General features: G+C 42.1%; 1 protein-coding gene across 2 annotated transcripts in view; it reads left to right on the top strand.

Annotated features, from left to right (window-relative positions):
* The window catches only part of SORCS3 (sortilin related VPS10 domain containing receptor 3), a 410921-nt gene that overhangs the window by 130936 nt on the left and 264297 nt on the right, over positions 1–15688 (top strand). For both annotated transcript variants that reach the window (XM_033149721.1, XM_033149722.1), the window contains exon 2: positions 12238–12305. In XM_033149721.1, coding sequence (XP_033005612.1) covers positions 12238–12305 — 68 coding nt within the window. The remainder of the gene's footprint in view (positions 1–12237; positions 12306–15688) is intronic.

Below are 15688 nucleotides of genomic sequence, written 5' to 3'. Positions count from 1 at the left end.
AGATATCTTTTAAGTAGAAAGAAATGTATTTGTCTTATTTGCTTGGCTTGAAAACAGATGAGCAGATTTTTTTTAAAAAAAGAAAATCATAACTCTGCATGGAAAAAAAATGCTTTCATTTTGTTGTAAAAGTCAGCACGTTTGTCCTAACACCCACCCACCCACCCAAAATTGTAAGCCCCCCAGCCCCCACCTTGCAACGACAAATCTTTCAACATATTTTCCACAAGGTCAAAATTTGCAAGTAGCTATTGAAAAACCTCTCTCTTCCCCCTCCTCTCTTTTGGCAAATATTCAGATTTAAAAGACAGGTAGTTTAGTACAGGAGCTATGCTAATTCTGGCAAGGTTTTCCTCTCTTGTACCTCTGCCAAGAGGCCATGTTCTCCTTCTATATGAATGCCTTTCTTGTCACCTGAGGAACCGACAAAACGCTCTTATTAGGGGAACAAGTGAACTGCATTCAGCCAGGACACAGGAACAAAACAGGGCTCATTTTAAGGATGTATTTTCTATTGTATTGCCAGTAATTTCTATAGTATCAGAGGCAGAAATATGCTATGGCGTCAAGTGATAGATTTCTTCTGAATGCTTAAAACTGGGTTTCCAAATCGGTGGCCCCGTAGACCGCTAGATGGCCCATGACATATCTGCAAAAATACAATTAAACTCATGCAACACCTAGCAGAGCACGTTCATATTTTAAATGCTTTTATATACTAGTTTTTAACCATTTTTAGCTGGGAATTTTAATGTTCTGTTTTATATATTTTTGTAAACTGCTTGGAGGTTGTTTGGTTGTTTTTCAATTAAGTGGCATATAAATCAAAATAAAAATTTAAAAATTACAGAACCCTCAGCAATTATCAAGTGAGGGTGAAAGTTTGGGGGCCACTGGTGGAACAGCTTATCCATAGTCTTTCTGGCATAAATAAACTTCAGGACAGGGGTGTCCCAATACATTTGATGCCTGAGGCAAAGGACAAGATGGCACCTCCCATTCCGAACACACACGGCAGCTGGATTGGCAGTTGAATCTTAATTCAGCACTGGCAAAAGGATAGCACCCTCCAGCTAAGCTAAGGGTCATAGACTAGTTTAGGAGGTGCAGGCCAGGCCAGATGACCCACACAGCCCTGTCTTCTAACACCTCATTGTTGCCCTCAGCCATCTAGCCTCTGTCTCCCATTGCTAGCACTACTGCAGTACATAGTGGCCTCAAACTACATATAGGTGTGGATAAGCATCCAGAGATAGCCATTCATTTATTTTATTAATGGATTTATGTCCCATCATTCCTCCAAGTTGATCAGGGTGGTGTGCATGGCATTCTGGCCTCCATATTATTCTCACAACTACCCTGCTAGGTAGGTCTGGCTACGAGTTGGTGACTGGCTCATGGTCATCCAGGGAGCTTCATGCCTGACTGGGGGTTTGAACTCTGGCCTCCCAGGTTCTGGTCCAGCACCCTAATCTCAGTACCACACTGGCTGTCTCAGTTTCACATACGCTGAGCATCAGGATGGATGGGAGACTTGCTATCTTGTTGTTGTTGTTTAGTCGTTCTGTCGTGTCTGACTCTTCATGACCCCATGGACCAGAGCACGCCAGGCACCCCTGTCTTCCACTGCCTCCCGCAGTTTGGTCAGACTCATGTTGGTAGCTTCGAGAACACTGTCCAACCATCTCGTCCTCTGCCATCCCCTTCTCCTTGTGCCCTCAATCTTTCCCAACATCAGGGTCTTTTCCAGGGAATCTTCTCTTCTCATGAGGTGGCCAAAGTATGGGAGCCTCAGCTTCAGGATCTGTCCTTCCAGTGAGCACTCAGGGCTGATTTCCTTAAGGATGGATCAGTTTGATCTTCTTGCAGTCCATGGGACTTTCAAGAGTCTCCTCCAGCTATCTTATGTGGCTTCAAAAGAGAGTTAGACAAATTCATGGAGAAGGCTATGATGGATATACTCTGCCCTCCACAGCTGGAGGCAGCAATGCTTCTGAATACCAGTTGCTGGAAACCACATGAGGGGAGAATGCTCTTGTGCTTGAATCCTGCTTTCTGGGTTCCCATGGGCATCTGGTTGGCCACAGAATGCTGGACCAGATGGGCCATTGGTCTGATCCAGCAGGCTCTTATGTTTTGTCTTCCACACTGTGTAGTTTGAATATGGACTGTACTGGATACTGCTTGTCTCAATATGCATGGCAATCATAGGAGTCTGTGCATATGATTTCCCATTTGCTTGCAGAGGTTCTATAGCATTTATTTAGCCTTGAAACATATTAGAGGGCTGTGTGTGTGTGTGCACGCACACACGTTTGTTTAATCCTCCTATCCCTGTGGAATTTGCAAGAGCCAAATTGCTGTTTAAGGCCAGGTTTGGGTTATTTGGCTCGCAGTCACAGTTTGCCAGAAGCCCAGAGGCTTATTGTTACAGGCATTAGGCTCTTGTTTGAAGCTTGGTATGGGAAAGGCTGAATGTGTACCCATTCCAGGTGGATGGCATTGCTTTGCCAACATTTGCTTTCTCAACTGAATTGTTCGGAGGCTTTTTCTTCTCTTTTTCTGCTCTTCCCTTCCCTCCAGCAATGTTATTGGCAAACATTTCTATTCAAAAACATTCTCGGCAATGCAGGCATTTATTCTATTGATCATGCTATTCTTGTGCCCATTTTACAAAGTCTGGTGGATTCTCCCCTCCCCACTTCTCGCTCATTGCCAATTCCTGGCCTATGATGGTGGGTCAGACAACTGGTTTGCCTTGAGCAGAACTTAATGTTGCTTGCCACTGCAAAAAGCAAAGCAAAGCAAAACCTCTCTGCACTTTAGGTTTTGATGGGCAGTATGCAAAATTACTAGCAACACTGCTTTTTTTTTTTTGCAGGGTGGGAGATATGGCAAATGATTCAGTTTTTAATCACAGATCCGCCAAGGATCAAAAGAATAATAAGACCAAGAAGAGCAGAGCAGTTGACGCATTCACCCTAACTTAATGTCCCCCCTTTCACATTCAGTGTAACAAGTTTTAACAGATAATAGGACCAAACTCTTTGGCAATCCCCAAAGAGGCAGATATCCCCCCAACTCTAGTTACACTATTATTATTATTATTATTATTATTATTATTATTATTATTATTATTATTATTTGTAATGAGAGAAGGGCTTCCCACAAAGATCTCAGGGCAGGTGCATGTGGGAGAATACAGTCCTTCAGACAGCCTGGGTCTAAGCCATATATCACTAGGTTGGATAGTTAGAAAACACATTGCTAAGATTTCTTCCAAGCACTTTCATTGCTCAGTTTGAGAAGAGCATCTCTGTATCCCTTGGAATATTGCAGAAGGTTCGGGGGCACAATTCTTGGATCAGGTGCTGCTGTGCAAACAATGCAATATATGGGTTTTCCTTTATGTGCACCCCCTAACAATGACAGTATATTTATTTATAACAGTAATCAAGCGGTCCTCCATGGCACCCAGACCACCCCCCTCTGAAATTGACATAAAATGTTCCATTTACTGCACAGAAAGCAGACCACGTGTTATTTCTAGCCTCCTATTCAAATTCAAGCTGGAAACTCTCGTAGTAATTACAGTAGGATTTAGTGCTTCTATTCCCCGCCCCTGCGAGGGAATGCCTGTCTCCAATTACTTCTGGAAGTGTTATGCTCTTGGAGCTCTGGCATGATCTAGCCCCTTACATCGTGCAATGGATCGTCTTCTCTCAACTGCAATTTGAATGTTGCGGAAAACCTCACTGAATGAAGTTCCCACCCAACTAAGGGCACCACATATTAATAATCTTTGCAGTCCTTCTGATGAATCTGTCCAGGATAAAAGGCAGCATATAAAATGTAAAAGCAAGTAGAATTTTAGATTGCCCTTATTATCAGCAGTCTACTACCCCAAACATTTTCTTTCCCATTTGTAAGCACCAAAGGGAATTAATGGACCTTGAGAACAAACAATTGAAGGCAACAGGTGGGGTGGTGGTGCTGAATTTTGGCATTGCACAGGGTGCCAATGAAATTTTAAGTCCAAGCTCCACCACTGCTAGGTGCCTGGAAGTCTTCACTTTAACACAGAAAGACTGACTTTCAGTGAAAACCTTGGGATCATTGTGGTCACTTCCCTTAAAGGCAAACATGAAACCCCAGGGGTTTCCTGCTGTAGAGAAGAATTACTGGAGAGCCACAAATCTATAAATTACCAGACAGCTTGGAAGCCTCTGAGCACATTCAGTAGCAGTCCAGACCTTTCACAGTCGTAAAATTTTACACGGAAGGAAAATTACTTTAGTTCATTAAACTCTCCTTGTGTTCCTGCCAACTTTAAATTGGAGAAATGCTTTGCATATATCCATGCAGCGAGATGGATGGTTCTTTGTTTCTAACAAATTAGAGTGTAAATGCATTCAACTCCTTCTGAGGCATGATGAAGAACTTCAGAGACAACTAAGAAGTGTCAAGTCAAAGACAGTTAGTCTCATGTATCAAGGATATATGGTTATTAGGGGAAGAGATGTTTGATCACTTTGGATAGACTACTGAGATAGAGTCACTGCTGATCCCATGCATTGGAACCATCTCTGTTCTAAAAAAAATCCTGCTTTATCAGCACAGAGATTAACATAGCTCATCTACAGGGCTGGCCACATATTTACAAAGTATAATTAGTAAAGGGACTGCGGAAAGAATGAATCCAACTTCCTAGCAGGCAGTGTATGGGGGGAAAAAACTAATAAAAAATACCGAAGGGAAATGAATGTAGAAAGCAAAACAGATTCTTCCAGCCCCTTTTCATCAGGGACAAAATGTACTGTTGTCTTCTTGCTGAAAGAATGTATTTTTTATGTTATAAATATGGTAAACATACAAAAAGTTATATAAACATCATATTCCCCCCCACAGAGATGTAATCCTCGGAGGGGTTTAGCAATCAATTGCTGTTTCCAATGAACTTTGGGAGTTGTAGCTCTGTGAGGGAAAACACCTATTTAACAACACTCAGTACTCTTAATAAACTACATTTCCCAGGATTCTTCGGGAGAAGCCATGACTGTTTAATGTGTTATGACACAGCTTTAAATGTATAAAGCAGATGGGGCCTTATTGTGACATAAACTTTTGTAGGCAGTCTTTTAGCTACTGGAATAAAAGGTACCTATAGGCATTTTTAAAAGAAATCATGAGGCTGTAAGAAGCGTGTAGCTAAAGAAGAATAGTTGATTCAGGTTAGCAAACTGTGAAATGGCCCCAAACATTCTTGGCTGGCAGTATTACCCTCTTAGTAAATCACTCAAAATACCACTCTACCAGCACCAATAAACAGAATTCTTTGGCATTCTCACAGTGTAGTTTTGAACGCAGTCACAATTACTAAGTTATTGGGCAAGCCAGCTGAGAATTTAGATTACAAAGTCCCTTTCATCAACTCATGGAAGAGGCTCTGCACAAAAGCTTGGTATTATTTATAATTATCAGACATAAGTCAGGGTGAGATAATCTTTAAGGAGATGTGGGGAATATTACTCAGTCTCCTTAAAGCTCACAGCAAAACACAGGAGAAATCTGGGTAAAATCCCAAGGTATTATGAAGAAACACAGCAAGGAGGAAAACAGCTTGCAAGTATCCCAAAGCCCAGAATTTAGAATCTGAAAAAGACCTACTACGTTATCTAATCATTTCCTCTGCTAGGCTCCAATTGTTCCCCATAGTATCTTTGCTAGGACTGCTAGATGGCCCTGCTTCAGGTAAACAGGCATTCCCACTAGAGAAGACATCTTGCTTGCTTAAAATAACAGAAGCCTGAGCTTTATCTCTATATAAGTCGGTTTTGAATAAATACGATCTCCACTAGCTGGCGGTGATATGATTTAAGAGTCCTCTATCATGCATTATAGGACGCTACAGCAAAAAAAGCCACCATCATTTATTTTTATTGATTCAGCAACCCACAGTGGATCATATCTTCTAGTCTTTCCTTTTGCTAAGATACCACCCTCAAAGCCTTGGGAAAATTTATTTCTCTCTCTTTTAAGGTTGTGGTTTCATTTTTCTTAAAGCTACAATGTGCATCATAGGTCCAAAGACAGGGCAGAAAACATGGCAGGGAGAAAGAGGAGGGGGAAGGGGAAGGAAACCCTCTGCCATTTCTAGCTGGTAATTCCACTTGGAATCAATCACAGATGAGTGTGGGTAAAGTTTGGGTATGTGATATACAACTTAAAGAGCCCCAAATTGCCAGCTCTTTAAATGTGAGGGGAAATGAGAGAGCCGATCTTTACATTGCAGACACACTGACTTCAGAGTACAGATAATAGCTAAAACGTTAAAACCTTTTAATGGAAAGCAAGGCGTTGGAGGCCTTGAGATGACAGTTGAATGTGATAAACTGCCAGGATAGATTGAAGACATTTGCATAGTCTTAGGAAGCAACTGGATCTCATAGACTGAACACCTTCATTTTGTAGCTGGTAGCCTGATTTGCTGCTTACAAGTGGGAGGCCTAGTGGGAGCTAGATCTATTTCAACATTGAAGAGAATGTAGTGGGGTGCCTGGTTCTGCTAGGGCAAATACTTTTAGGTGTTCTATGGAACTCCTCTGCCCTCTCCTCTCCCTGTGTGCCCCCTGTAACTCTGTTCTGGAGGGCTGGGAGAGCACCTGGAAAAATATAGGGGTTGCATGGGGGAAGAGGAGAGGGTGAGCACATTCCATCACATAACTAAATGTCCTTGTGCTATCAGAACTGTTCATTTGGATTCTGCCAATAGTCATGGAGGTCTTTAGCTACAGAAACCATTTTTGGGGTTCTTATGAATGATGAACAACATTCAGGGTTTTCACAGAAGGCTTTGGTTCACATGACACAATAAGCCAAACTATGGTTTACCAAGACTACGTCAACCTGTGCACCTGGGAGAGAGCTCCTCCTCAGTCCTTTTTACTCTTGTGTAGTTTGGTTTACCATGCCATGTCAACATAGTTTGGTTTACCATGCCATGTCAACCAGATCCATATCCCTCTGTATTGAAACTGTTATGCGAAGAGGTGTGCCATGTGTGAGGGAGGGAGGGAAGGAAGGAAGGAAGGAAGGAAGAGTTTGCAATATAATTCACAACATGAGCATCATGAATGGCAAGTAGCCATGGGGCACTATCAGGCAACTGCAGTGAGTCGATTATTTGAAAAAATAAAAATAAAAAACCGAGGAGGTAAGAATCTATAGATGCAATGGAGATATTTTTGATTGCCTATTATTTTTCTTTTCTTTTCTTTCTTTTTGTATGAGTGCCACTAGTGCTTTGGCTTGTTCAACTGAAGGTCAATTTAAAGGGAGTGAACACAGGGCTGAACCATCCATGAGGCGGACTGAGGCAGCTGCCTTGGCAATATCCAAGGGGTGGTGCCTTGGATGGGGAATTTATCAGGTGGGAAGTACTATTTGAACTGGAAATGAATGTGAGCCAGCTTTTGATGCTGCATTGGCTGTTCCTGGAAGGCAACTTAGTGTCCCGCTCATGGAAATTTATAGATTGCTGAGTTAGCTAGACGTATTGCAAAAAGCCACCCCACCAATTACAAAACAGCATAGAGCACATGGGGTGAGAAGAAAGGTTAACACTAGCAGACAGTTCAGAAAGGTGGCCAGCATTAGCTCATTAACAGTGCTGAACTTTGAGACGGAGAAGATGTATTGGTGTATATACAGGCCACATCCATACCATACATTTAAACCACTTTAAACAGTCACAGCTTCCCCCAAAGGATTCTGGGAGCTGTAGTTTGTTCCGGTTGCTACAGTTCCTAGAGTGGTTTGACAATGAATTCCTCTTCACGGGGAACTTTGGTGTGAGGAGAATAGGGGCCTCCAAGCACCTCTCAACACCCTCAACAAACTACAATCCCATAATTCTTTGGGGGAACCCATGACTGTTTAAAGTAATATAATGCTTTAAATGTATGGTGCTGTGTTACCATACTTGCTTGGGACACATCTCTACAGATACCATCAATCTACTTTTTCTACAGGGGGACGCGGGTGGTGCTGTGGTCTAAACCACAGAGCTTAGGGCTTGCCGATCGGAAGGTCGGTGGTTTGAATCAGCTCCTGCCAACTTAGCAGTTCGAAAGATAAATAAAGTACCGTTCTGGCAGGAAGGTAAATGGCGTTTCCGTGCGCTGCTCTGGTTTCGCCAGAAGCAGCTTAGTCATGCTGGCCACATGACCTGGAAAAACTGTCTGTGGACAAACTTCGGCTCCCTCGGCCAGTAAAGCGAGATGAGCACTGCAACCCCAGAGTCATTCGTGACTGGACTTAACTGTCAGGTGTCCTTTACCTTTACTTTTTCCACATTCAAAGAATAAACACTTCTGGAACATATGATTAAATTTGGGGGATTTAGCTCAACTGCACCAAGGGAAAACATTTCCCACTGTAACTCTGTCTCTCTATAATATCGTGTGGGATGCATGTACAAATAGATTATTTCTTCCTTTGAGAATGCTTTTTCCATAAATGGTGCTGTATCCAAGATATCAAGAGAAATTCAGAGTGACAGAAACTAACTGTGCTGTAATTCATCATCATTCACTAGGAAATGAAATTTGTCTTAATTACCTTCAAAAATAGCAAGAACTTTAATTTAACAACAAGGGTAGGTAGGAGATACCATTATCAGAGGGAAAAGCATTTCTCACAGGCCAGTCAGGTCATGTTTCACTGGAGGCTGCTAGGCTTGGGCTAATTCAGACATAGCTATGTTCCTTTGCACATACAGCGGGGAAAGTGAAAGACAAAGGCTCCCTACCTGGAACCAATGCAGTGTTGTGGAAAAAACATTGAAGGGTACATCTGTTAGCCATAAGGAGATCTTTGTCCAGTCAATATCTCTCAGACTTTCTACCTCGCAAGGCTATTAGGAGGAAAAAATGTTCAGTCAAAGAACCATGTATGCCACCGTGTGCAAAAGGTGAGATCAAGATGAAAGGAAATAAATAAATATCCTTTAACTTATTGGCGATGATACAGAGAAAGAGAGATGTGCCCAAGACTGAATTATCATGGACAGGGGCAGACTTTTGAATTTTTGCACCATGTGCAAGGCCAATATTTGATGTCCCCACAGATCTTAGGGTGGTTCACAGGATAAAGTCACAATCTAAAAACACAAAATACATAATTGAAATAAAAAGAAGAACAACCCAATAACACCCCCCCGGCAAATAGAATTGAAAACACACATACACAATATTTGTAGTAAAACATAAAATTAAGCACCCATCCGGTATCTTCAAGCAGGAGATTAAAAGATCAATTTAACTATCAAAACATTTTAGCCATTGGTTCCCCCCCCCCCAATTGCAACCATTCATAGAAGCTCTTTCATAGCATCATAGAATTGTAGAGTTGGAAGGGACCCCGGGGGTCATCTAGTCCAACCCGTTGCAAGGTAGGAATCTTTGGCCCAACATCAGGCTCGAACCCATGGCCCTGAGATTAAGAGTTTCATGCTCTACCAACTGAGCTACGAAAGGCAATTCATATTGCGATAGAACTTTGATTAATTTTGAGTCCATCTTCACATTCATCTCTCATACATGGATCTTTTCAGTTTTGCGCCCCCCCCTCAGCTTAGTGGCCTGTGCAGGGGAACCGCCTGCACCACCCTAAATTTGGTGCTGCCTTGGAGTAACTAGACATGCGGAGGACTGTGTTTAAGCCTCATTTAAATTAGTGGTGCTTTAGGACTCAGCTGTATGCGCTCTGATTTAGACTTGCAAACAGCCACCTCTCTGGCCTATCTTGAATAGGAATTCCTTCGAGGTGTCTAAGATACTGTTTTTTTTTTCCTTTCTTTTATGTCACAAATAACTAACATTGGTATGTTTATGGGAAGGTGGGGGGTGGAATTGAAACCAGTTATGTTTCTGAACTTACTTGAAAGGCTGTATTGATTTCAGTGAGGTCAAGGAGAGAGAAACTTTCTCCCCTTTGTTCAAAAATCTCTCTTTAATTCTATACCTCTGAGGTTTTCAAATGCACCACTCTCCAAATTCCCCCATTGTTGAATAGGAAGTGACTTGTTATGTGAGAACATCCTCTGTTCAAGGCTGCAGTCTAGGCTTGTCTGCTTGGCTTGTGTGTGTGTAATTTATATGGGTGACGCGTTATACATTTTGTCTGCATTGTATGTATATATCACAAATGCCTCAGGCAGATCTTGCTGCTTGCCAGAACCCTACACGAGGTTGAGGTCCAAAGGGATGGTTTATCATCTCTTTCTCTTTCATCACGGTTTTCTATCACTCAGAGGTGGGAGGGCAGAATTATTATTTGATAACTACGGAGTACCTAAAAATCTACACTACTTCTGCTACAGGCAGGGTCATTACTCTAGGTTTGCTATACAGCAGTATAAATTGAACACATAACAAGCTAAGTCGCGTGAGGCCTGACACTTGTAAGCTTTTGGATGATGGAAGATGTAACAGCAAAGGCCATTCCGGAATTTTTTTTTTTTAAGATGTCCCAAGTTGTGTGGGAAATGGAGTTCAGATCTTATAACTGTCACATTATAAGGATACTGACAAGCTGGAACATGTCCAGAGGAGGGCAACCAAAATGGTCAAAGGCCTGGAAATGATGCCTTATGAGGAATGGCTTAGGGAGCTGGGTATGTCTAGCCTGGAGAAGAGAAGGTTAAGGGGTGATATGATAGCCGTGTTCAAATATATAAAAGGATGCCATATGGAGGAGGGAGAAAGGTTGTTTTCTGCTGGTCCAGAGAAGCGGACATGGAGCAATGGATTCAAACTACAAGAAATTCACCTAAACATTAGGAAGAACTTCCTGCCAGTAAGAGCTGTTCGACAGTGGAATTTGCTGCCAAGGAGTGTGGTGGAATCTCCTTCTTTGGAGGTCTTTAAGCGGAGGCTTGACAGCCATCTGTCAGGAATGCTTTGATGGTGTTTCCTGCTTGGCAGGGGGTTGGACTGGATGGCCCTTGTGGTCTCTTCCAACTCTATGATTCTATGAGTGCCAAGATGGAAAAATCTTGGATGTAGGTTGTTATGCTGATGTGTCTACTGTAGTGCTGGGGAACTTGTGGCCCTTCAGCGATGGTTGGACTTCAACTCCCATCAACCGCAGTCAGCATAGCCAGTGGCCAGGTGTCATATCCCAACAAGATCAGGACAGCCGGAGAAAGAAAAAGATGGGGGCGGGGAGAAATAATAAGCCACCTCCACCCCTAGGCTAGAGTGCTGAGTTAGGTATGCGATGTTCAGACTCATCCTTGCAGCTTGAGAATCCAAGCTATGGAAGAGGAAGGAAATATGCTAACAACTAGTGTTTGCAAAACTGGGTGTACCAACTAATTGGACAATTTCTCAGATTTTGATAATTTATTTAAAAGCTTTTTCTGATGTACTTAATTTTTTTTTTTAATATCTAAGCGGTATACAAAAATACAACACAAAGGCAATAAAAGGGTATAACAATAACAGATCCGACATAAAAGCCAGTTTTAAACAGTATTATAAAAACCCAATGAAACTAGATGTCAAAAAGATACCGTCGTTTCTGGTGGGGGTTGTGGATACAACTACTACTACTACTACTACTACTACCACTACTAATATTTATACCCCACACATCTGGGTGGGTTTCCCCAGCTACTCTGGCTGGCTCGCAGCATATATCAGAACATACTAAAACATCAAACATTAAAAACTTCCTGATATAGGGCTGGAAATCTTCTTTATTCCCGAAAGTAATTTGGATATATTTGAGTCATATGAGGACATGAATGGGTTATGGGTCTGCAGTTTAGGCTGTCACCCAATGCACCTTTTCATGGGAGTAAGTCCAGCAGAACTCAGCAGGACTTACTTCTGAGTAAGCAGACAGAAGCTTCCACTGTACTGTAAGTCAAATAAGCCCAGAGGGAAATGTAGGGAAGAGAAAAGCTAACAAGGCTAACTGTAGTGTTTTATTTTATATCTCAAGATGTTTTGAAATTGAAACGAAATGTTTCTAGCTATGAGGATGCATTAAGCTAACAATTTCTCCTCATTGGCCTTCTCCCTGCTCCTTGCTTGATCCTATAATACCCCAACTTTACTGGATAGATGCTAAGCTCTCCTTTTGGGTGGTTTCAGATGTGCTTTATATCTATAAATATATTCAGAAGAGTAAAAGTAGGTTCTTTCTCTCCCCCTCTTCTCCTCCTCTCAGGTGATTCTCATTCTTACAAAGCTGTATGACTTCAACTTGGGAAGTGTTACCGAAAGCTCACTCTGGAGGTAAGCAGATTATATATCACATAGTATCTCCTGGGCACATGTTTGCTGCATGAAATGTGAATGTTTGAGATGACAGAAGGAGAAAGAAAAGCAGTTCCCTTCCCCAAAGAAATGTGAGGAAGCCCGTGTTTGCATTTGTGTATGAACATCATGGGCAGGGGAATTTACATTGCAGAGAAGCTGCCTTGGGATCTAGGGGTTCTCCTGATGATAGAGCTTCCTTTAGTTTGCCTCTTTCGATCAGTAGTGTGGTGAGACAGAGCTGTAGAACTACCTCCCCAAACTGACATTGCTGCAGCTTATCTGGGTGGGGCTGGGGAGGGTGGTGTTGAGGTTGTGTGGACAACAACCAATTTGGTGCTTCCACTGGTCTGTCCACACAGCCTGGACCTCACCACTGATGTGTTCTTCTCCAGTCTCCTCCAGGTAAGTTACCAAGACTTTGGTGTTGGGAAGGCATCTCCACCTTTCTGCAATACCAAACCAGCCACTGCTGCTTTCAATCAAAGAGTTTCACAAGCACACATGCAAACTATGGTATGCCCTTTTAAGATAAGAGTCAGTAAATTTTACAGCCTGAGGACCACACAGCTCCAAGGGTGAATTGAGTAGCACAAGTTATGAGAGCGAAGGTTGGATGAAATGATTCTATGGTCCATGTGCAGCCCACAGATGATAGTTTGTCTATGTCTGTTCTAAGAAGTACCGTAGTGGCTGCTGCTGCTGCTGTAGCTACTTCCACTATGTATGTTCAGGTTTCTTTTCTAAGGCTATGAAAAATGAAATAAGGCCAGATTTAAAATGTCAGTTAGCTGGCAAAGGAATGTGTTCTCCTGTTAAGGCTTGCCTGGATGTCCAAGAAAAGATGAATAGACCTGTATCCCATCTCATACAACATTTCTTCACACCCTTCTCTTAGCTGGTTAAAGGAAAGTCACTTTCAGGAACTGTTTCTGGAACATAACCAGAGCGAAAACAGCTTCCCTGACGGAACGTGTTAATGTATTAGGGGTTAATTGTTCCTAAGAGCTCTTGAAACTTTTCAATTTGCATGGTACCTCTAAAGCCTAATTGCACTGTACTGTGCTAATCCGCAGAGGTATAAATAACCCTGAGACTAATAGGAGGGAGCGCAGTCATTTCCACTTACTGCGTACTTTTCAGGGTATTTAAGCCTTGAAAAAAACTTTTTTCCTTGTACCTAACAAGTGCAAATGACACAGTGATTATAGTATAGGCATAATTGCTGCACAATCTGGCTCTGCATAAATAATGTAACGAGCCAACAGAAATCCTCTACTAATGCTGAGAAGTGGCTGCAGTGTTTGAGCAGGGTAAAGGGGGGGGGGAAATGACAGCAGTGTTGAACTTGGGGCCTTTTGGACAGAGAAAGGAGGGACAGAAAACATTGGATTCAAAATGCGATTCTTCCTTTTCTGTGTGTGTAAGACTTAAAAGCTGTGCAAAAATATTTGCTGAAATTAAAGATCAGAACTCTGTGTTTCTAAAATTACCTGGGAATATTCTGCATAGTGAAAGTTGCTCAAATACTGGAAATGTTCGGATAGTGATGCTTGGAAATGTCCGACAAGAGTCATTTTGTCATTGTTAAGGCTTGGCTAGATAGCTCAGTCCTAACCTCAAGGTAGTGTTGTGGGTTCGAGCCCCACGTTAGATATAAAGAGTCCTGTATTGCAGGGGGTTGGACTAGATGATCCTAATGGTCCCTTTACACCCCACAAGTCTATGGTTCTTCTGTTTGCAGAAGCAGCCTTTAGTAAGTTTTGAAGACCAGAGTGGTTTTCATTAGAGAAACTGGAATGCAGGCAAGAGAACATCTCAACTTTGAAATTGAGCAGAGGTTGAAAAGAATAGGACAGTTCTCAGTAACAGGAGGTGAAAGGAGGTCAGCTAGCAAATCTAGCCTGTCTGGATGATACTTTAATGGCAAATCATTCATACACAGAATACTGGGCAGCCATGTCTTATTTCATGGTTACAGATGTCACTGTGTAGCTACTGCAGACCCAGGAGCTGTTAGTCAGAATCAGCAGCTATGCATATGGGAGAGCACAGTTCCTAGGAACCATCTCCCCTGCAAATACATCCCTTGGGACATTTGGGAAGCATTGTGCAGAGACAAAATCAGCTGTTCCAATTTGCCCGAATGACTTGCAGGATGCAGGACACACAGACTGTCCAGTTGTGTAAGAATTCTTAACAAGACACTGATAGCTTCCAAACTGATTGACCTGGTAAAGTGGGAGTGTTCACTAGTCTGAAACTGCAATCTTTGGGTAACCACAGTAATAAAATACATGCACTGGAGAGATGTGATTATTGATGTGAGGCCAGTGACACCAGATGTAGTGACTGCAGGGGCAGAGCATGAACAGCTTCTGGGGAGGCTGCTAGCTGTATAGTTCTAACATCACAAACTTTCTTGTCAGGATGCTTCAGGAATTCAATTTCTGTGAAATCTGTTGTGAACTGGCTGCTAATATGTGGATTTGAAAGTAATTGTGCTTAAAAATAGGATGGAAGGGACTCATGAATGAAAACATGTGGAATTGACACAGATCAGAAAAAGCATGAGCCATCCACCTCTAGCTACTTGTGATAGACAATTCAGTGGATTACTTGTGACAAACTGCATGTAGCAATTGGCAATACCATATTTAATAGGGATTCTATTAAAAAAACAGGGATGTTTTTAATACTGTAACTTTGAATAAATCTAGTTCGTAAAATTTTATAACCAACTCTCTGGAGCACAGACCTTTTGTTGTTGTTACACTCCCATGTAATGCATTACCTTATTTTTGCATTTTCGCTGCTGAATTTTTCTCCGTCTTCAGCCATTCACATCACATGTGATTGCAGGAATAGAGTGTGACCCTTCTGCAGGGATTGCTGCAATTGTAGGAACAATATACTTTCTGCTGCACTCACAGAAATTAGGGCAAATTCTGTACTTCCTTTGCTCGCATGACACTTTCTCCATATGATCACATATACAGAGATGTGGAGCGATGATGGCTAAGATAACCAGCACCCTCTTCCATGTATCATGCTGACTTTTTGTTCTCTTTTAAATTGCATCTTGAAAGCTTCATGTTTTATATTTTGCACTTTCTCTTTTGTCTTTCATCTCTGATTTTGATTTGTCTTATGCAAATTCCACTTGTACGCCACCAACCAAAGCCTCTGCTTGAAGATTCAGAATTCTGCAGAAGTTCAAATGTTGCGATCAGAATTCTGCTTTCCCCAAGCCCTGTGTTGGACAGCTTAATCTTCTGGTTTGGCTCTCCCTGCTGCGTGTGTGCCAGCAGCTAAAGTAGCATCAAGGGATGCAACAAGAACGTCTACATTAATAAATTATG

The sequence above is a fragment of the Lacerta agilis genome, chromosome 5 (assembly GCF_009819535.1).
Source record: "Lacerta agilis isolate rLacAgi1 chromosome 5, rLacAgi1.pri, whole genome shotgun sequence".
In the NCBI taxonomy this organism is placed as follows: Eukaryota; Metazoa; Chordata; class Lepidosauria; order Squamata; family Lacertidae; genus Lacerta; species Lacerta agilis.
Note: the sequence above shows the minus strand (reverse complement) of the source record. Positions and strands in the feature narration are given on the sequence as shown.